The following is a 19,941-nucleotide window of genomic DNA, read 5'->3' on the forward strand; positions in this document are numbered from 1 at the left end:
TGACACTAGGTGAGTGATCACACCATTGTGGTTATCTGGGACATTAAGAGCTTTTTTTAAACAGTTCTTCTGTGTATTCTTGCCCCATCTTCTTAATCTCTTCTGTTCCTGTTAGGTCCTTGCCATTTTTGTCCTTTATTGTGCCCATCTTTGCATGAAATGTTCCCTGGGTATCTTCAATTTTCTTACAGAGATCTCTATCTAGTAGATAGGTTTATTTGTTCCATATTTTAGATCCCACATGTAAGTGGTGTCATATGATACTTGTTTTTCTCTTTCTGACTTACTTAGTATGATAAACTCTAGGTCCATCTGTGTTGCTGCAAATGCATTATTTCATTCTCTTTATGGCTGAGTAGTATTCCATCATATATATATGTACCACATCTTCTTTATCCATTCATCTGTTGTTGGACATGTAAGTTGTTTCCATGTTTTGGCTTTTGTAAATAGTGCTTCTGTGAACATCCAGGTGCATGTATCTTTTTGAATTAAAGTTTCGTCTGGATATATGCCCAGTAGTGGGATTGCTGGATTTTATGGTAATTCTATTTTTAGTTTTCTAAGGAACCTTCCTTATTGTTTTCCATAGTGGCTGTACTAACTAATATTCTCACCAGCAGTGAAGGAGGGCTCCCTTTTTTCCATACCCTCTCCAACGTTTGTTATTTGTAGACTTTTCAGTGATGGCCATTCTGACTGGTGTGAGGTGGCACCTCGTTGCAGTTTTGATTTGCATTTCTCTAATAATTAATGATGATGAGTTTCTTTTCATGTGCCTACTGGCCATCTGTATATCCTCCTTGGAGAAATGTCTATTAAGGTCTTTTGTCCATTTTTGACTGGGCTGTTTGTTTTTTTATTGTTGAGCTCAACAATATTGTTGAGCTGTTTGTGTATTTTGGAGATTAAGCCCTTGTCTGTCACATCATTTCCTGTATCTATATTGATGATGACTTTTGATCATACTTACTTTTCTTTCTTTCTTTCTTCTATTTTTGTCTGTTTTTTTTTTAAATAAGGATAATACAAGTTTTATAAAATGAATTGGGAAGTAATTCTTCCTGTTCTATTTTCCTAGAAGAGATTGCATATAAGTGATGTTAAATTTTAAAAATCATATATAAGATAGATAGCCAGCAGGAGTTTGCTGTATGACACAGGGAACCCAAAGATGATGCTTTGTGACAACCTAGAAGGTTGGGAGGGGGAGGCTGGTGGTGGGGGTATAAGAGGCAGGGCACATATGTATACCTGTGGCCATTTCTTATTGATGTATGGCAAAAACCATCACAATATTGTAATTATCCTACAGTTAACAATAAAATATATATAAAAAAAAAAGATTGCAGAAAGAAAAAAAGTGGTTGATAGAATTCTGTAATCTGGGCCTGTTGTTCAGTCGCCTAGTTGAGTCCGACTCTTCCCAACCCCGTGGACTGCTGCATGCCAGGTTTCTCTGGCCCTCACCATCTTCCAGAGTTTGCCCAAGTTCATATCCATTGCATTGGTGATGCCATCCAGCCACCTCGTCCTTTGTCTCCCTCTGCTCCTTCTGCCTTCAATCTTTTCCAGCATCAGGGTCTTTTCCAATGAATCAGCTATTCACATCAGGTGGCCAAAGTATTGGAGCTTCTGAGCCTAGAGATTTATTTTTATTTTTTTAAATAATGATTATATTTTCAACTACTATGAAATTCATCAAAGTGGTGAATGGTTCAGTGCATTTTGTATATTCACAAGATTGTGCAACCAGTATCATTACTAATTTTTGAAGATTTTCATCAACTAAAAAAGAAACCCTGTATATATTCGTAGTCACTTCCCATTCCTCCATTCCCCTAGCCTCTGGCAAACACTAATATATTCTGTCTCTTTATATTAGTCTATTCCAGACATTTCATACAAATGGACTCCTACAGGATGTGGAATTTTGTGTTTTTAAGGTCCCTCCATGTTACAGCAAGTATCAGTATTTCATTGCTTTTATTATCAAAGATGATTCCATTGTGTGGATGTACCATCTTTTGTTTATATTTCATCAGTTGGACATTTTGGGGTTGTTTCCACTGTTTTACATTATGAATAATGCTGCTATGGACATTTGTTTACAAATTTTTGGGTGGAATATGTTTTCATTTCTCTTACATGTACACCTAGGAGTGGAATTTCTGGGTCCCATGTTAACTCCGTATTTAGCCTTTTGAAGAACTGCCGAATTGGCTTCCACAGTGGTTGCAGCATTTTACATCCCCACCAGGAGTGACAGATGCTCCGGACTCTCCACACCCTCACCAGCCCTTGGGTTTCCCAGGTGGCCTCCGTCAGTGCAGCAGGCGAGGGTCCATCACTGCTTTGGGAAGATCCCTTGGAGTAGGAAATGACACCCCACTCCAGCATTCTTGCCTGGAAAATGCCAAGGGCAGAGGAGCCTGGTGGGGCTGCAAAGAGTCAGACATGATTGCGTAACTGAGCACACACATACACGTCACCAACACTTGTCTTTCTTTTTAGTTTTAATCATCCTAGTAAAATTTATTTGTAAATTTAACCAGCCAACCATGAAGTGAAGTGGTTTCATTTTAGCTTTGATTTGTATTTTCCTAATGACTTATGATGTTGAGCATCTTTTACATGATTATAATACCATTTTATATCTTCTTTGGAGAAATATGTGTTCAGATCCTTTGCCCAGTTAAAGATTAGGTTATTTGTCATTTTATTATTGACCTGTAAGATTTCTTTATACATTATGAACACTAGACCCTTACCAGATATTTCAGATGATTTGCAAGTATTTTCTCACACTTTATGAGGTATCTTTTCACTATTCTGATGGTGTTATTTGAAGTAAAAAAAGATTTTTATTTTGATGAAGTCCAATTTTCCTGGTTTTTTTTTTGCACTTTTGGTGTCATATCTAAGAATCCTTTACCTAATCCAAAGTCATGAAAATTTACTCCTGTATTTTCTAGTTTTGGCTCATATATTTAGGTCTATGATCCATTTAAAAAAAAATTTACATCATACATATAAGGGTTTATTTCTAGATCATCGATTCTATTTCATTGATCAGTATGTCTGTCCTTTTGTAGGGGAAGTTTTAAAATCGTAATATCACTTTCTTTAATAGTTATTGGACTACATTTTATATTGGGTGGGTTGCAGTAATTTGTGTTTTTGGAAAAATTAATCTATTTCCTCCATGTTGTCTAATGCATTTAGAGTTGTCTGTAGTATTCCTTAATTCTCCTTTTAATGTTTCTTGGGTCTGTAGTGTGGTACCCTGTTTCGTTATTGACATTGATAATTTATATCTTCTCTTTTTATTGGTCAGTATTGCCAGAGGTATGTCAATGTACTGTGTTTTCAAAGAGCAAACTTTTTCAAAAATTGATTTTCTCTATTTGTATTTTCAACTTCATTGGTTTCTGTTTTTATCCTTGCTGTTTACTTTCTTCTACTTGATTTGGGCTTGTTTTGTACTTCCTTTTCTAAATGTTTCAGGTGGAAGCTTAGATTACTGGTTTGAGACTTTTCCTTCTTTCATAAAGTATTTAGTAATATAAATTCCTTCTTACAATTGCTTTAGCCATGTCATTCAAATTTGATGTCTTATATTTTCATTTTCATTCAGTTCAATATTTTAAAATTTCCTTGAGAATTCCTCTTTGATACATACATTATTTAGAATTGTTTGTTTACTTTGTGTTTGGAGAGTTTCCTATCATCTTTCTGTTATTTGTGTCTTGTTTGATTTTATTAGGGTTAGAGAATATACTAAATTGCAATTCTTTTAAATTTATTGAGACTTGTTTTATGGCTCAGAATACGGTCTATCTTCATATTTGTGTCAGGTATACTTGAAAAGAATGTTTGTAACATGTTATTGTGAACTGTGTGTATAGATGTCAGTGAAATCCTGTTGGTTGATGGTGAGTTCTTTTATATCCTTGCTGATTTTCTGTCTAGTTTCCTTATCAATTTTTGAGAGAGAGGTGTTGAAGTTTCCAACTGTAATTGTGCGTTTGTTTGTTTCTCCTTTCAGTTCTGTCAGTTTTTGCTTCACGTGTGTTATAGTTCATTTGTTAGGCATGTACACGTTTAGAATCTCTATGTCTTCTTGATGAATTGACCATTTTATCATTCTAATATATCCCCCAGTTTTTGAAAGTTCTCCTAATACCCCTTCACTTTTATGAAAGACCTATGTTAGTACTTGTTCCCACTAACCGAAAGAAACCCATGGAGGATTTATGCTTTTATGAAACAAGGTGAAAAGAGAAAATAGTATTCAGCATTTGTTTTGCAGGAAGCTGCTCGAGTGGCAGTGTGCCCCCAAGCAGTAGGAGTGGCACTGCCGAGCTCACCCCTGGCTCTGCACTAGCATCCGGCATCGGGCAGGCCATAACTTTGTTGTGTCTGGGAGCATCTGTGCTTTGTCTCCGTTTATCTCCTCTGTCTCTTAGCACATGTATCCTGTGGTGACTGGTTGATTCCTGGCTCTCCGCCGTCGTGGCTTAGGAGAGGTTCCTAGGACTGTGCTGCTTTCGGATTGTGGGGAAGCCTATATATGTTCCGGTGTCTCTGGAGAAATTTTTTGTCGTAATTTTTGCTTTATCTTATATTATTATAGCCACTACAGTTTTCATCTGATACATGTTTATATGATGTTTCTTTTTCCATGTCTCACTTTCAAAATGCCCATCTATCATGTGAAAGCCACTCAGTCGTGTCCGGCTCTTGGCGACCCCCTGGATTGTGGCCTGCCAGGCTCCTCTGTCCATGGAATTCTCCAGGCCAGAATACTGGAGCGGGTAGCTATTCCCTTCTCCAGGGGATCTTCCCAACCCAGGGATCACACCCAGGTTCGCTCTCCCGCATTATAGGCAGATTCTTTGCCATCTGAGCTACCAGGGAAGCCCAAGAACCCTGGAGTGGATAGCCTGTCTCTTCTCCAGGGGATCTTCCTGACCCAGGAATCGAACTGGTGTCTCCTGCATTGCAGGTGAGTTATTTACCAGCTGAGCTACCTGCCTAAATTGTTATATTTGAAATGAGTTTCTTGTAGACAAAACATAGTTGGGTCATGTTTTTAAATTCAGTAGCTAATCTTTGTCTTTTAATTCGTATATCCAGACAATTAATATATAATGTAATTATTGATATGTTAAAGCTCACATCTGCCATTTTATTTATTAATTTTTTGTTTGCTGTTTGTTTTTGCTTTTTGTTTGTTTTCTTTTTCCTGCCTTCTTGGAAGAAAATTCCATTTTCATCTATCTAGCTGTTTTTGAGTGTATCTCTGCTCTTTTAGTAGTTGCTCTAATCTTACTCTAATCTACTGGTGTCATAATAGTATCAGTTCAAGTGACATATATATCTCTTATCTTCTTTATATTTCTTTATCCTCCCCTATTTATAATACAATTATCTTAAACATTTTCTATGCATATATTTATAACTACATCATAGCGTGTTATAATTTTTGCTTCTACTGTCAAAACATAATTTAGGAAACTCAAAAGGATGAATAAAATCCACCTGCCCTTAATTTTGGGCTTCCCTTGTAGCTCAGTTGGTAAACAATCTGCCTATAGTGCAGGAGACCCAGGTTCGATTCCTGGGTTGGGAAGATCCCCTGGAGAATTGGCAACCCATTCCAGTATTCTTGCCTGGAGAATCTCATGGACTGTAGCCTGCCTGCCAGGCTCCTTTGGCCATGGAATCGCAAGAGTCGGACATGACTTAGCAACTAAACCACCACCACCACCCTTATTTTTACTCTTTTCATTGTTTCTTCTTCCTTCTTAATGGTCAAGAATTCCTTTTTAAATCAATCATTCCTTTCTGCTTAGAGATTTTCATTAGTCATTCTCCTAGGGTAGATATGCTGGCGACAAATTCTCCCAGTTACCCTGCTTTTATTAAGAGAATGTCTTGATGTTCCCTTCATTCCTAAAGGATATATTTGATGGGTGCAGGTGTTTGTTGAAGGTTTCTCTCTCTGAGCACCTGAAAAGTAGTGTGCCACTTCATTCTGGCCTCAGTAGTCAGTGATGAGGAATCTTCTGAATTGTTTCCCCCCATAAGTAAGGTGACATTTTTCTCTTGCCACTTTGAAGATTTTTAATCTGTGCTTAGTTTTTCTTGGTTTGACAATGAGATATCTTGTGGATCTCTTTGGGTTTATTCTGTCTGGTATTAACTCAACTTCTTGAACCTGTTAGTTTATGTCTCTTGCCAAATGTGGGGATTTTTCAGCCGTTATTTCTGTGAGTGCTGTTCAGCTTTCTCTTCTTTCTCCTGTGCCCTGCTGCTCTGGTATATGAATGTCAGATGTTTTGTCATTGCCACACAGCTTCTTGAGGCTCTGCTCTGATCTTTCTTGTTTGATTTTTTAAAGTCTATTTCTCTTTTTATATTGAGTAATTTCTCTTCTTCTCTTTTACCATCTATTAATTCTTTCCTTTGTTATCTTTATTGTTATGCCTTTCCACTGAGATTTTAATTTTGATTATTGTATTTTTCAGCTCTAAATTTTCCATTTGATTCTTCATTGTGTCTTTTATTTATTTGATGATATTATTTCTCTGTTGAGACTTTCTATTTTTTCATGTGTTTCAAATGTGTATACAATTACCCTTTGAAATATTTTTACAATGGCTGCTTTGAAATCTTTGTCAGATGTCCATCATCTCTGTCATCTTAGTGTTAGTGATCTCTGGGGGTTCTCCAGAGAAATAAAACAAACAAGACATACGTGTGTATGTGTGTGTGTGTGAGACAGAGAGAAAGAAAGATCTCTATTATTAGGAACTGGTCCATGTGATTATGAAGGTTGTCAGGTCCAAATGTGCAGTAAGTTTAGGCTGGCAGGCTCACGACCCAGGAGAGCCTGTGGTGCAATTCCAGTTTGAAAGCAGTTGGAGACCCTATAGTGCCAATGGTGCAGATAAAGTCTGTATTCTCTTCTGGAGAATCTTCTCTTACTTCAAAGAGGGTCAGTTTTTTGTTCTATTATGTCCTTGAATTGACTGGACGAGGCCCACCACATTATGGAGAACTACCTGCTTTATTAATGAAAATGTTAATTTCATCCAAAAACACACTTGGAGAACCATCCAGAGTGTTTGGCTAAACATCTGGGCACCCCATGGCCCAGTCAAGTTGACACATAAAATTAACCATCACAGCATCTAATTTTTTTGTTTGCTTTTTATTCTTTATTTCACAGCATCTCTTCTTCTTTTTTTTTTTTTTTTTTTTTTAATTCAGTTTGTGCTCTTCCTGGTTCTTGTTTTGGCAAATGAGTGTCAATTGAAAGCTGAACATTGTTGACATTCTGTTCTAAGACCCTGGGTCTTATGTAAATGCTCTGTTTTAGCTGACTTCCTCTGACTTCTGCCAAGAGAAGCAGGGGTTGCTGCCTTGCTACTGCAAGCTGAGCGTAGAAGGCTGGCCTCCCTACCTGGCCTCCACTGACACACTGCGGGGGTGTTTTCATTTCGCCTGGCGGAGCGGCAATGCTGGCTCCCGCTGCACCTCTAGGATGCTTCCCTGGCTGGGAAGGTTAGCTCTGCCTCCTTCCTGCTCTCCACATGGTCTGTGCACGTTACGTGGGTGGGGTGTGTGTGGCCTCCTCACTGGGTGATGGTGCAAGTCCGACTTTCCCCTGGGCCCCTCTGGCAGCAGCACCTCAGCGGGGAGCGGGTAGTGTGTCTCATTACTGCCGCCTGGGCGGGGAGTCCAGGCTCTTCGTGCGGTCCCCACTGATAGCACAGAGCTAGGGTGGGGCGGGGGCCTTGGGAGGATGTCCACCTCCCTGCTTGTCCTTCTCTGACATGTCCGTGGTTTAGGGGTGTCGGGAGGTTGCTTACCTCCTTGCAGTCTGGGGAGGGGGTTGTCTAGCTCCTCCTTGGCCTTTACTGACCAGGGTGGAGGTGGCGTCATGTTTTTTCTGCCCTGTTTGGCTGGAATAGCACAGTTATTGTCTGTCCTACTAGGTGGCCCCCTTCCTGGCCCTTTGGTTAGAGAGACAGAGAGAGAGACAGAGAGAGAGCACACTGGTTTTTGTTGCTGTACTTTTTGTCTGTGTCTCTTGGCATTTCCAGGTTGTAGGTTTTAAGAGCCCCAGGTCTGGGATATATGAGGGAAAAACAAAACAGAAACCCAGGGAACTCATCGTGTGTCCAGAGGTCCCAGCTGATCTGCTTTCTTTTCTCCACTTTTTAGAGTCTTCTGTGAAATGTGTATTTGCTCTAGATATAATGTTCGGGTTATTAATTGTACTCAGTGGGAGAAATAGGGAAGAGAATGTCTGCTTCATCTTCCCAGAAGTGCAAGTCCTTGTTTGTTTCTTAAGATGAGACTAGGGTACTTTGGCTACCAGTGGAAATGGTCCATTAGTGGGACATTGTGGAGCCAAATCCCTGACCGAGTGGGTGGGAGGAGCCGAGGCGGCGGTACATCTCTCCTTCCCAGAAGGAAGCTGGTTCTGAGGGTGCCCTCGGGAGACTGGTGGCTTTGGCGGTCATTGTAGCCTATAGGTTGGAGTTCTGTTTGAAGCTGGCAGAGGTTGGTCAGGGAATGGGGGCAGCAAGCAAAGTCAGATGTCTGAGTGTCTCTTTTGGTCATGGCCTGGGGTTCTTGGCGACCAGCCTGGAATCAATGTCCAGGAATCAGAAGCCACAAGCGGCAGGCAGGCAGGGGGGCTCAGGACTTGCAGAGGTGGAGTCCGCAGTTCTGCCTGGGCTGGCGGACACTGGAGGGCAGGAGCCCCAGCAGCAGTGCCTGGACGTCAGCCCGGCCTCAGGGCAGGGCCAGGACGTTCTTCTGCCTCTGTCCTGCTCAGGCCTGGCCCTTGGCTTGTGAGCCGCCTCTGGACGGAGGAGCAGAGGGGCCCAGTGGTTGCCTGCCTACAATGCCCACGCCTCTTGGTTCACTTCTAGCAGCAAATTCGTGTGGAGAAAGAGGTCTCCCCTAGTCAGGGGCCTACAGGGGCCCCTGAAAACAGAACAACAGTGGAAAAGGATTGGATGGAGAGGGCCTTATCCCTTTGTGGGCTGTGCTCTAGAAGTCAGAAGGCCTGGGGGAGCCCCTCTGCATCGGGTTATCTAGCCCCGGCCTGAGAGCGGGGCTCTGTCATGCTCAGCTTCTCCCTGGGGGCAGCAGCAGCGAGTTGCCTGCTTGTTGATGGGGTGTGACCCAGGCTCCCTGCGCTGTGCTGTGGGAGTGGCAGGAGACAGATCAGACTTGAACCCTGGGGTCCATGGGCTTCACGAAGGAGGACTGTCTCTGAAGCTGCCTGGTGTGCCCAGCAGCCTGGGAACGGAGGGGAGGTGTCCAGGTGGGGCACCCAGGAGGTGAAGCCCTTGGCTTCTTGGCACTGCTGGGCAGGTCAGGAGTGTGAAGCGCCTTGGTCCTGTGGGGCCCCAGTCCTAGAGGGGGCAAGGGCAGGCAGGTGCGGTTTGGATTTCCTGTCTGGCCCCACCTGTACCTGGACTCTGCTGGTGTGTGAGAAGGCCGGGGTACTGTCCTGCCCGCCGTCCTGCTCATCTGCTCTTGCTTCCAGACCAATGATGCGGCCGGCAACACCTGGAACTGGCTCTACTTCCTGCCCCTGATTATCATCGGCTCCTTCTTCATGCTCAACCTGGTGCTGGGCGTGCTCTCAGGGTAAGGGGCTTGTGGCTGCATGCGCCTCTGTGTTTGCAGGCCAGGGCTGGGTGATGGACTGGATGTGGCCTGTGTGGTATGGGGGAGGCAGGGCCTGGCCCCGGGGTGGCCGCTCCTAGAGCCCTGAGTTCTAGCCAGCCTGTCCTTGGGCTGCCATCTGACCTCTTCCCTGGCCTCCTTACCTCTAGCTCTTGGCCTTCACCCTGACCTCTGAGTCGGGAGGGGCTGCTGCTGCCTCTTACCTGGATTCGTGGTGGGGTTTCTGCAGGAGCAGCCCTGGGGGGCAGAGAGCCCTCTGCTGCGACACTGGAGAAGGGATGGAGCAGCCCCGACCCCTGGCTTACTCTCCTCTCTGGGCCCCTGTCCCTGCTGACCTCAAGGAGAGGACGAGTGAGCGTTCAGGACAAGGGTCCCTCCTGGAGAGAGGGGCTCTGACCCTCCCTGGGAGAGAGGTGCAGCAACCTGTGGCCCACCGTGCCCTCCTGGCCTACACGGGGCTGCGGCTGGAGAAGTGCCGCTGGTTTCAGGAAACCATTGGGGCTGGTGTCTGGGGCTTCCACCCTCCTCCGGGGCTGAGGAGGCTGTGTGGACAGTTAGAGGTCGTCTGGCTTGGCCTGCCACCCTGCCCCCCGACCTGGGCATCAGATCCCTGTAAAGCTGGGGGGGAATGTTGCCGTTCTCCTGGCCTGAGGTAGGCTGGGGAGAGCCTGGGGGACCCAGTGGGCAGCTGTCCTATCGTCTGAGAAGGCGCTGCCACGCAGCGTCTGGGCCCCGCGCTCTGCTTGGCTTTGACACGTGCTCCTGCCTTGCCCCCTCCTGTGAGGCTCCGATTGTCACTAGCGTGCCTTTGGGAGCCTCTCCGACCGGAGCAGCACCGGGGCTGGTGGGAGCTCCCCATCAGGTGGAGGCTGCAGCCTAAGCTGGGATGGGGAAGCCAGGGGAGGCCTGGGCTCAGGGAGGGTCTGGGGGAGGGGCAGCTCCACTGAGACGCAGGGGGACCAGCTTGGCAAGGAGGGAGGAGGGTCGCGTCTTCAGAGAACTGCTGGAGTGGAGGTGCAGACAGCGTGGGGCCTGCGATGCAGGGAGCTCAGAGCTGGAGCCGCCAGGCTTGTGAGGAGGTGGGGAGGCTGGCAGGACACGAGTGGGCCCTGCTCAGGGTTGCTCTGGAGGACAGGGGGAGGAAGGGGATTGCCAGTGGAGCCTGAGGGAGGCCCGTGAGCTTTGTGCTTCTCAGCCCTTCCCCCACCTGCGGGTGCCCGTTTCCCTAATCCTGCAGGCTTCTCCTGCAGCCCCGGAAAGGTGGGAGACCGCATGGCCGCTCAGGGTGGTGATCACCACACGTGTGACTCTGCCCCGGCTGGATGAGGGCTGCTGGAGGGGCCAGCTTGGAGGTGCTTCAACCTCGCTCCTGTCCACACCTCAGGCTCTCACCCTCTCAGTGCCCAGAGAAGCAGAATGGGTCATTCCTCTCACAGTCCTTCCTCCTGGAGGGGCAGAAGCCTGGGGAGGGGAGGCTCACAGCTGCCCCCAAGCAGTGGGTGCCTGGCAGCTGGGTCAGTCACTGCAGGGAGTTTCTGCTGATGACTCTCAGGCCACCCAGGCAGTGTGGTCTCGCCCCATCCTGCCCTCAGGCCTCTGCACTCAGGTGTGGCCAAGGGGCTGGCCTGGTGGGGAGACCGTGAGGGGCCCTGCCTGTCTTTAGTCAGGACTCGGGTGGGGTGAGATGTCCAGGAGGGAGCCAGCCCCTTTCATAGCCAGGGCTGAGGTGGCTCAGGCCCCGGTAGACAGTGGTCTCAGGCTCGGGGGCCATCCTGGTCAGAGCCGAGCTCTCTCCCTCGCCAGGGCTGTGAGAGGGGCCTGGCCTGCCGGGCCCGCCCCTCTGTCGAGCCCAGAAGCTGCTGCTTCTGAGGGAGAGCAGGCATGCTCTCTTGCCCTGGGAGCATGCCTGCTTGCACTTTGGGCGCCTGAGCCAAGGTGTGTGTGCCTGTGGTATGTGTGTGGTGTGTGTGTGCAGGGCTTCCTCCTGGCCCTTTGTGCCTAGAAGCTCAGCTGAGGTGGGGCAGGTGCTGAGGGCCCCGGGCGGCAGAGGGACCTCGTGGCGCTAGACTGTCTCCCTGTCTCTGGCCGCCCTGAGCTGATCTGGTTCCTCCCTGTCCCTCCTTCTAGCATGGCTGAGGGTCTGAACCAGCCGAAGAAAAAAGGTCAAAGTCCTATGGAGGGTTCTTGTCCATAAGCTCTCTGCCTGTCTCTGTCCAGAGGACGGGGCCCTGCACGCAGAGGGTGTGCACCCAAACCTGCTCTAGGCCAGGGGGTGGTGGAGCCCCTCTCGGGGCACTGGGGAGCTGTCCCTGTGTACTGCAGGGGCCCAAGGTGGGAGCATTTGCCTGGGCCTTGTAAGTGCTCAGGTGGGCAGAGGCCAGGGCGGTGGGAGGCGCCGGAGGGGTGGCCGGTGGCCCGCTGCCCCTGTCTTGGCCTCTTCCTGGTTCCTGGTGCCTCTGGCTGTACAGGTGGGGTCTGTAGGTGAGCTTATACCCACCTGATCTGCCTCCTGCCCTGGCTTTATCCATCACAGAGAGTTTGCCAAGGAGCGTGAGCGGGTGGAGAACCGCCGGGCCTTTCTGAAGCTCCGCCGGCAGCAGCAGATCGAGCGGGAGCTCAACGGGTACCTGGAGTGGATCTTCAAGGCCGGTGAGGACAGGGCTGTGTGGTGCTCCCGGCCTGCGCTCTGCTGGCTCCCTGCACCCCCCACCAGGGCCCTCCAGGAGCGAGCTCTGCTGGGGTGGGGGCTGCTTGCAGGAGGGCCACGTGAGGGGGGAGCAAGCCAGGCCCTCTTCACGGCGCTCTGTCTGTGGGACGCACCAAGGGCTCTGACTCAGTGGGATGAGCTCAGCCATGGCCAGTGGCTTCTGCAAGTGGGAAGGCCAAGCAGGCAGGGCCTCGCCTCCGTTCTGCTGTGTTTCTGGGGGATGAGCCCTAGTCAGGGGTGGGCACGGGAGGGCTCTGGCCTGAGGCTGTGTCTCGCTCGCAGAGGAGGTCATGCTGGCCGAGGAGGACAAGAACGCGGAAGAGAAGTCCCCTCTGGATGGTAGGTGGCTGCTGTTGGCATTCCTTGCCTGGTCTCAGGGCTTTGGGGGCCAGTGGGCCATGGCGTGTGTGTGCGCTTGCGTGTGATGCATGAGGCCTTCTGCTCTGCTGGGTGCCTGCCTGTCTGAGGCAGGCGCTGTGTGGGTCAGCAGCATGTGGAGGTTAGCCGGATCCTCCTTAGGAGCTGTGGGCCATGACCAGAGAGGGTGTAGCCAGCGGTGGGCTCAGCCCAGGGTCTCAGGAACCTGTGCTCCCAGCACAGCCTGAGAGCCGTGTTGTCCAGCATGGCAGCAGACTCATGACTGTGTGAGTTTGCAGGTGCCCCTGTTACAATGAAACAGAAGTGAAAATCCAGTCCCTTAGTCTTCCTCAGCTCGTTTCAAATCATCTGTGGGACCACACTGCTTCTAGAAGGCTGTGGGTTTAAACCAAGCTGTGTCTGTCCCCAGGGCTCAGGATGGTGCTGACCCCAGCTTGCCATGGAAGACCCCTAGTGCCATGTGGGGCCCCAGAGCAGGGACAGGGGTGAGCACAGCCCCAGCGGCAGGAAAGAAGGCTGCCATCTTTATGCCCACTGCTCAGGACAGGACCAGACAGGGTGCCACGCCTGCCATGGTCTCGTGGGGCCTGAGCAGGTCTCGTGGATTCCTCTGCGGCCTTGAGTTCATCTCTCCTGTCTTGCCTGGCCTTGGGGTGCGGGCTCCTGGGGCAGCTGGCTACAGCCCTGGCCTTGCCCCCACTTGGAAGTTTCCTGGTCTCCATGGCAGCCAAGCCTTCCCCACGGACATCATCATGGTGAGAAAGACAAGCAGGACCTCAAAATCCCTTGTCCCTTTTGATCTGAGGCCCAAGAGGGGCCATGGGGGCCAGGCATCGTCCTTCCTGCCGCCAGCCTTGGCTTCAGGAGAGGGGATCTGGAGAGGCTGCTCGTTCCTGAAGATTAGGGAGTGGGCAACTGAGAGATAGCCCAGCCCTGAGGCAGGTCGCCCAGCCGGGTTGCACTCATGCCTCCTGCCCACCCTTTGTTTAAAGCAGTGTTGAAGAGAGCAGCCACCAAGAAGAGCCGAAACGACCTGATCCACGCGGAGGAGGGAGAGGACCGCTTTGTAGACCTCTGTGCTGTGGGTGAGTCTGTGGGAGTGTGCTGTGCGGAGTGGGCACCTGCTCCCTCCCCGCCGCCCTGGCTTCCCTCCTTCCCTTCCTCCCCCACCTCCCCCACCCCCAAGTCAGTCAGCTGGTTGGTCAGCCCCAGGTTGGTGTGTCTGCCAGACAGTAGGAGATACAGCATCCAGTGCAGAGACGTCTTCCTGGGGCCGGGCCTTGAGGCGAGCTGCGTGCACGGCTCCTAGAAACTCTGCTTTGCTCGCGCCTCTTGCTCCTTCCGTTCTGCACACTGCTGGCCCCCAGGTGTTCTTGACTCTGCGGTCCTGTGTGGACTGGAGCCCCCTGGCACAGCCCGAGGCCGTGGGGTGTGTGTCACTGCTGTAGGGAGTTCAGGTTTCTCATATCTCTCCTGTAGGCTCTGTGTATCTTCCATATTCCTTGGGTCTGCTGCCTCTGAGGCCGTGGCTTCAGCCCCTGCTTCTTAAAGAGTGAAAGGGAAAGCTGGTTCTTTCATCTTTTTAGTCCCCTTCCTCTTAGCCTGGTGCCAGAAGCCGAGCACCTGAAGTGCCTCGGCCTTTCCCACTGAATGCCCTGAGGCTGTGCGTTCTGTGGCCGAGGAGGACTCGGCCCTGGGCCTCCACCTTGGGCGGCATGGGGAGGGGTGCACTTGGCAATGACAGCTTTGCATTACAGGCCCCAAGTCAGGTCCAGGACGCACCTCCTTGCTCTCCAGCAGTCCTGAGTGGACTCGAGTTGAAGGAGCTGCTTCCTGTTACATTGTTACATTTGTAAGACTGAGCTCTCTAATAAGTCATTTGTGTACTTGTTTATCTATTTATACTTCCCATTCTCTGTCCTCAGAGAGCCCATGTCAATAGTTTGGGGTTTATCCTTCCTGTTTCGAGACGCTCATCTCAGATAACACTCATACCACCCTCCACCCCTCCACACACAGATGCACACATACCTACTGTAGACGTTTGGGGTCTTTTCATACTACAGAAATAGTTTCATACAAAATTTTCTCATCAGTGCCTCTTGGAGCACCCCCCACCCTGATCAACTGGTCTAATTAGAATTTGCTTCTGTATGGTGTTCATGGGGTCCATGGTGTGGTGCCCGCTGTCCTGTGACCAGCTGCTTAAGCACCTGTCCCTCCTCGGCAGAGCTGTTGCCCCCGCGGGCTGGGTCCCAGCAGCGGGGCTGCTGCAGTGAGGGTGTGCTGGCACCTTCCAGCGCTGCTGCCACGCTGCCGTCCGGAGGGTCTGTGGCCACACGCTCACCCCGGCGCAGGGACGACTCTGTTCCCGTCCTGCCTGGAGGTTGCAGCTACTGTTGGCTTTTCCTAGTTTGAGGGGAATTTGATGATTATACGGTGGTATTTTGTGGCAGTTTTAATTCTCATTTCACTCACTGCTAGTGATTTTGAAGCTCTTTTTAAATGCTTGTTTCCCATTTGAATTTGGGTGTTGGTGAATTTTCATGTACTCTGTACGCTTTTCTGTTGGGTTGTTTGTGTTTGTTAACAGGAGACCAATATATATTGTGGATCTGAATTTTAATTTTTTTCAAATTTATTGTGAGTGTTAATATTTAAATGGTCCCTCTATTCTTATTTTACCTAAAGTTTTTTTTAAAAAAGTTTTTATTGTGATTTTGTAAAATGAATTAGGGAGGTAAAAAAATCTTTTCCTGTAGCTTGGAATAGCCTAAATAACACCTAAATTATCTGTTCTTTAAAGGTAAAATAAAAATGTGAACCCATCCAATTAAGAAATTAAAAGAATGTGTTAGTCACTCAGTCGTGTCTGACTCTTTGTGACCCCATGGACTCCTCTGTCCATGGAATTCTTCAGGCAAGAATACTAGAGTGGGTAACCATTCCCTTCTCAAGGGGATCTTCCCAACTCAGGGATTGAACCTCTGTCTTCCACATTGAGGCAGATTCTTTACCGTCTGAGCCACCAGGGAGAAGAGTATGGATCAGTGTTATATTTTGTTAGGAAATATTCCATTTTGTCACCTTTCAAGCTTGTTTCTATAGAACTGCATGTAGAGTTCTCTTGTATTCTCATCTCTCCTTCATTCAATTCTTTGCTGGTCCATTCACTCAACAGATACTAAGTGCCCAGATGTGTTGGGAGTTGCCTGGGGCATTGGGCTATAGCAATGAGCAAGGTGCAGAAGCCTTCATCTTTGGAGTTTCCATTCCAGTGCTAGGTGTGAAAAGGAAAAAAGTAGAGAAAGAGGGGGCTCGAAGGGTCTGAGGCTGTAGGGATTTTAAACAGAGTGGCTACAACAGGCCCTGGGAAGGTCGCCTTGGAGTAAAAAGCTGAAGAAATGAGCAGGTGAACTTACCAGAGCATAGAGCATCCCCGAGAGAGGTGAGAGGACCCTGAGGCAGGAGAGTTCAGGAGGCAGTGTGGCTGGAGCAGAGTGGAGGGCTGGGGCAACAGGGGACGAAACGAGAGCACCCGGGGGGCTGGAGCCCAGTGCGGACTCTGCCAGCCACGGCGGCTTGCAGAGGAGGGTGGCATCTGGCTGCAGGGGGACGCTGAAGACTGCTCGCCATGCAGAGAGGGCAGGGCAGGCCCAAGTCAGGGGCTGCTGTGAGGACCCCGGCACTGGGGGCGGGGGTACTAAGTCGTTGGATTCTAGATCTATTTTGAGGACAAGCCTATAGGATTTCTGACCAGTCGGACGTGGAGATGAGACAGAGAGAGACATCAAGGACAGCTCCTCAGGGAGTGTCCACAGAGGAGCCCTGCCCAAGAGGATGGGACCGGAAACCCATGCATTTTGGGGGACAATGACTAGGATTTGGTTCAGAGTTTGTGCTGAGTTTGAGATGCATGTTGAAAATGCAGTGGGGGTGTCAGGTGGGCACTTTATGTGTTAGGGGCTGGCATTCAGGCTGCAGAAGGTATTTAGAGCTCTGAGACGGACTAGATTCTGTCGAGTTTGGTTTTGCTTTTTTCTGGTTGTCAGTATATTTATCTTTGATTGTTAATTACTTAATTAGGATCATGTAAGCTTAGTGTGTATTAATGATCATTTAAAACAAACAGATTGTAGATTTCCTTATATTTTTTGTTTTCATTTTTATTATTGTTATATTTAGTCATTATTAGGTTTATCTTTCTACTTTATTTTGATTTATTTTATTATTATTTTTCTAATTTCTTAAAATGTGTAACTTGTTCTTTTTTCTTTCTTCTTCAACAGCAAAAGCAGCTAAGGCTGCATATTTTCCTCTGCACAGAGCTTTGCTATGATGTCCCCTCTGTATTTGTTTCCAGATAACAATTTTTTTACTTTCGTCTTGAGGCAAAGGTTATCTGGGAATGTGCCTCTGAGTTATAAGCAGCAATATTTTGACCATCTTTTTATTATGTCTAATTTTATCAGATAATGGTTGGGAAATGTGGCCAGTAAATCTCTACATTTAGAAGTTTTCAAATTCCAACTTCATGATTGACTTTAGAAAGTTTCATTGACAGAAGCATGCTCTGTGTATGCTCTGCTTTTGAGAGTTATCAGGTTATGTGTATCTCAGAGTCAAGTTTGTTTACTGTGTTTTCCAGTTCTTTAGGACTTTGTGTTTTATCTACTAAATCTGTTCAGTTCTGAAAGAGGTGTTTGGAACATTCCCACTTCATTTTTTATTAATAAGTTTCTTTTGTATTTTTTTCTTAAAGTTGTGTGTGTGTGTGTGTATGATTGGAACACATCACGAGGTCCATGCTCTTACATGTAAAGGGAACGCTGTGTTCCTGTTGGCTGCAGGCACTGCACTGGGCAGCAGGTCTGCAGAGCCTGTCCATCCTGCTTCACTGGAGCCTGTTCCTGTTCTCCACTCTCCAGCCCCACCCAGCAGCCCCTGGTCACCACTGTCCTGTCTCTGGCTTAATGAATTTCACTATTTTAGATCCCTCATCTGCGTGCAATCATTCATGAAGTATTTGTCTTTCTGAATGTAGCTCATTTCACTTGGCATGACATCCACAAGGCCCATCCGTGTGGGTACACATTGCCGAACTTCCTTCTTTGTTAAGGCTGAGTAGTACTCTGTGCCGTGTGCAGACCGCATTCTCTCCATCCATCAGCTCTCAGTGGATAGTTGGGTTGTTTCTATGTCTTACCTTTTGTGAAGTGTGCTGCCGTTAACATGGGAGAGCTCAGATACCTTCAAGATTCTGATTTCAGTTATTTTGGAGACCTCTCTCTATATAGATGCAGATATATATACAGATACATGCTGTGCTCACTCAGACATGTCCGACTCTTTGTGACCCTGTGGACTATAGTCCGCAAGGCTCCTCTGTCCGTGGGATTTTCCAGGCCAGAGAACTGGAGTGGGTTGTCTCCCCTCCTCCAGGGGATCTTCCTGACCCAGGGATTGAATCCGCATCTCTTATGTCCCCTGCGTTGGCAGGTGGATTCTTTACCACTACTGCCACCTGGGAAGCCCAAGATAGAGAGATAGATATAGTCTCCCCAGCAGCTGGATTGCTGGGTCATCAGGTAGTTTTATTTTTCACTTTTGAGGAGCCACAGTACTGTTCTCCGTTTACGTTTCCATCAACAGAGCACAAAGGTCCAATTTTTCCATGTTGTCACCAACATTGTCTTTTGTCTTTTTGGAAGTAGTCATCCTGACAAGTGTGAGGTGATAAATCTTGTGGTTTTGATTTGCATTTTCTTGATGCTTCCTTGTGTATTTCTCATGGCTTTTGTTTATATATTTGGCCACTATATATTTTTATGGCTGTTACATCTTCTTTGTGAATCATGTGTTTCATCATCACACAATACCTTCTTTATCTGTTTACTTCCTCCACTGGACAATTCCTTGTCTGACAGCAAATGTCTTACTTTTCATTACTACCATTATTTTTGGGTTTTAGTTCGCATTGCTTGGTATCTTTGCTTTTCCTTTCATTTTCAACTCTTTATCATGTTAAGTATTTTAAATGTTCTTCTTACAAACAACATTTAGCTGGGTTTTGCTTTTTTTTTAACCTAGTCTTATGGTCTCTGTTCCTAATGGGGGAGTCCAGCCTGTCTCTGCTTAGTGTGAGGGTTGGCATCTGTGACTTCTTCCTCCTCCTCCTTTGATATTTGGTGTCGATGTTTGATACTGTGGTCTCTATCTTTCCTGCTTTGTTCTTTGACCAGGTTGCTGTTCATCATGCTCTCCCCTCTGCTAATTTCCGATTCTTCCTGCTTCTGTTCCACAAATGATGACCTTCCATCCCTGCTCCCAGAATTAGAAACATCTTCTTTACTATTTTTGTGTTTTTCTATCCTCTTTACCACCAAGATGTAGTATTTGCATAACTGAATTGCTGTATTTCCCATTTCTCTGCCCCACCCTCAACCCAGTAAGTGTTTGCAGTGTTTTCCCCCTTGCCTCCACTCCTGGTGAGACTGTCTTGGGGATCCCGTTCTCTGGGTCATTAGTGCCTGCGGTGGCCCTCCCGCTGAGCGGTCCGCGGGCGTCCTCTCCCCTGCAGTCACTGTGTCCCAGCGGGGTTTGCTCGCTCTGGGCTCTGCTGTCCTTAGCCTTCCGCTTGGACGGCGTGAGGGTGAGTGGCTGGCTTTTGCACGTGCTCAGGCGTCCTTTGCTGTTCTCACGACAAGAGAGCTTTGGCTGCCGTGGTTGCTGTCTCTTGCTCTGCGGGGGTCACTTTCCTGTTCCTAGTGTCCTGGTTGCAGACGCGGCCCCACCTGCAATGCCCTCTTCCTGGGGTCTGAAGCCCAGGGGGCCTCTCAGCCTGCAGCTCAGGTCTTCCTACTCGAGGAATGTTTTGTTCCATTTGTTCAGTTATTTAACCTCCTTTCCTTTTTCTTTTTGCTCCTGGAATTCCTGTCACTCTGTGTTACCTCTTCCTTTGCTCCTTTGTGTCTCTCAGCCCTTTCCTTTGATTTCTTCCTCCTTATATTTCCTGTATATGTTTATCTAAGACATTGCTTTGCTGCATCTTCAGGCTCCTAGTTTGGGTTTTTAAGAGTGAACTTCTTTCTTTTCATCTGCTGAATGATTGGGAGGAGTTTTATTTTCTCTCTTGGTTT

The 19,941-nt window shown here is 47.9% G+C and overlaps 1 protein-coding gene across 6 annotated transcripts in view; it reads left to right on the plus strand.

The window, feature by feature from the left end:
- Positions 1-19,941, plus strand: part of CACNA1B (calcium voltage-gated channel subunit alpha1 B) — a 203,301-nt gene that overhangs the window by 60,336 nt on the left and 123,024 nt on the right. For 4 of the 6 annotated variants that reach the window (XM_070456799.1, XM_070456779.1, XM_070456783.1 and 1 more), the window contains exons 7-10: positions 9,575-9,678; positions 12,251-12,366; positions 12,707-12,763; positions 13,795-13,887. In XM_070456799.1, the coding sequence (XP_070312900.1) occupies positions 9,575-9,678; positions 12,251-12,366; positions 12,707-12,763; positions 13,795-13,887 (370 nt within the window). The remainder of the gene's footprint in view (positions 1-9,574; positions 9,679-12,250; positions 12,367-12,706; positions 12,764-13,794; positions 13,888-19,941) is intronic. The other 2 variants (XM_070456774.1, XM_070456780.1) reach the window with 1 other exon arrangement.

The sequence above is a fragment of the Odocoileus virginianus genome, chromosome 2 (assembly GCF_023699985.2).
Source record: "Odocoileus virginianus isolate 20LAN1187 ecotype Illinois chromosome 2, Ovbor_1.2, whole genome shotgun sequence".
NCBI classification, from domain to species: Eukaryota; Metazoa; Chordata; class Mammalia; order Artiodactyla; family Cervidae; genus Odocoileus; species Odocoileus virginianus.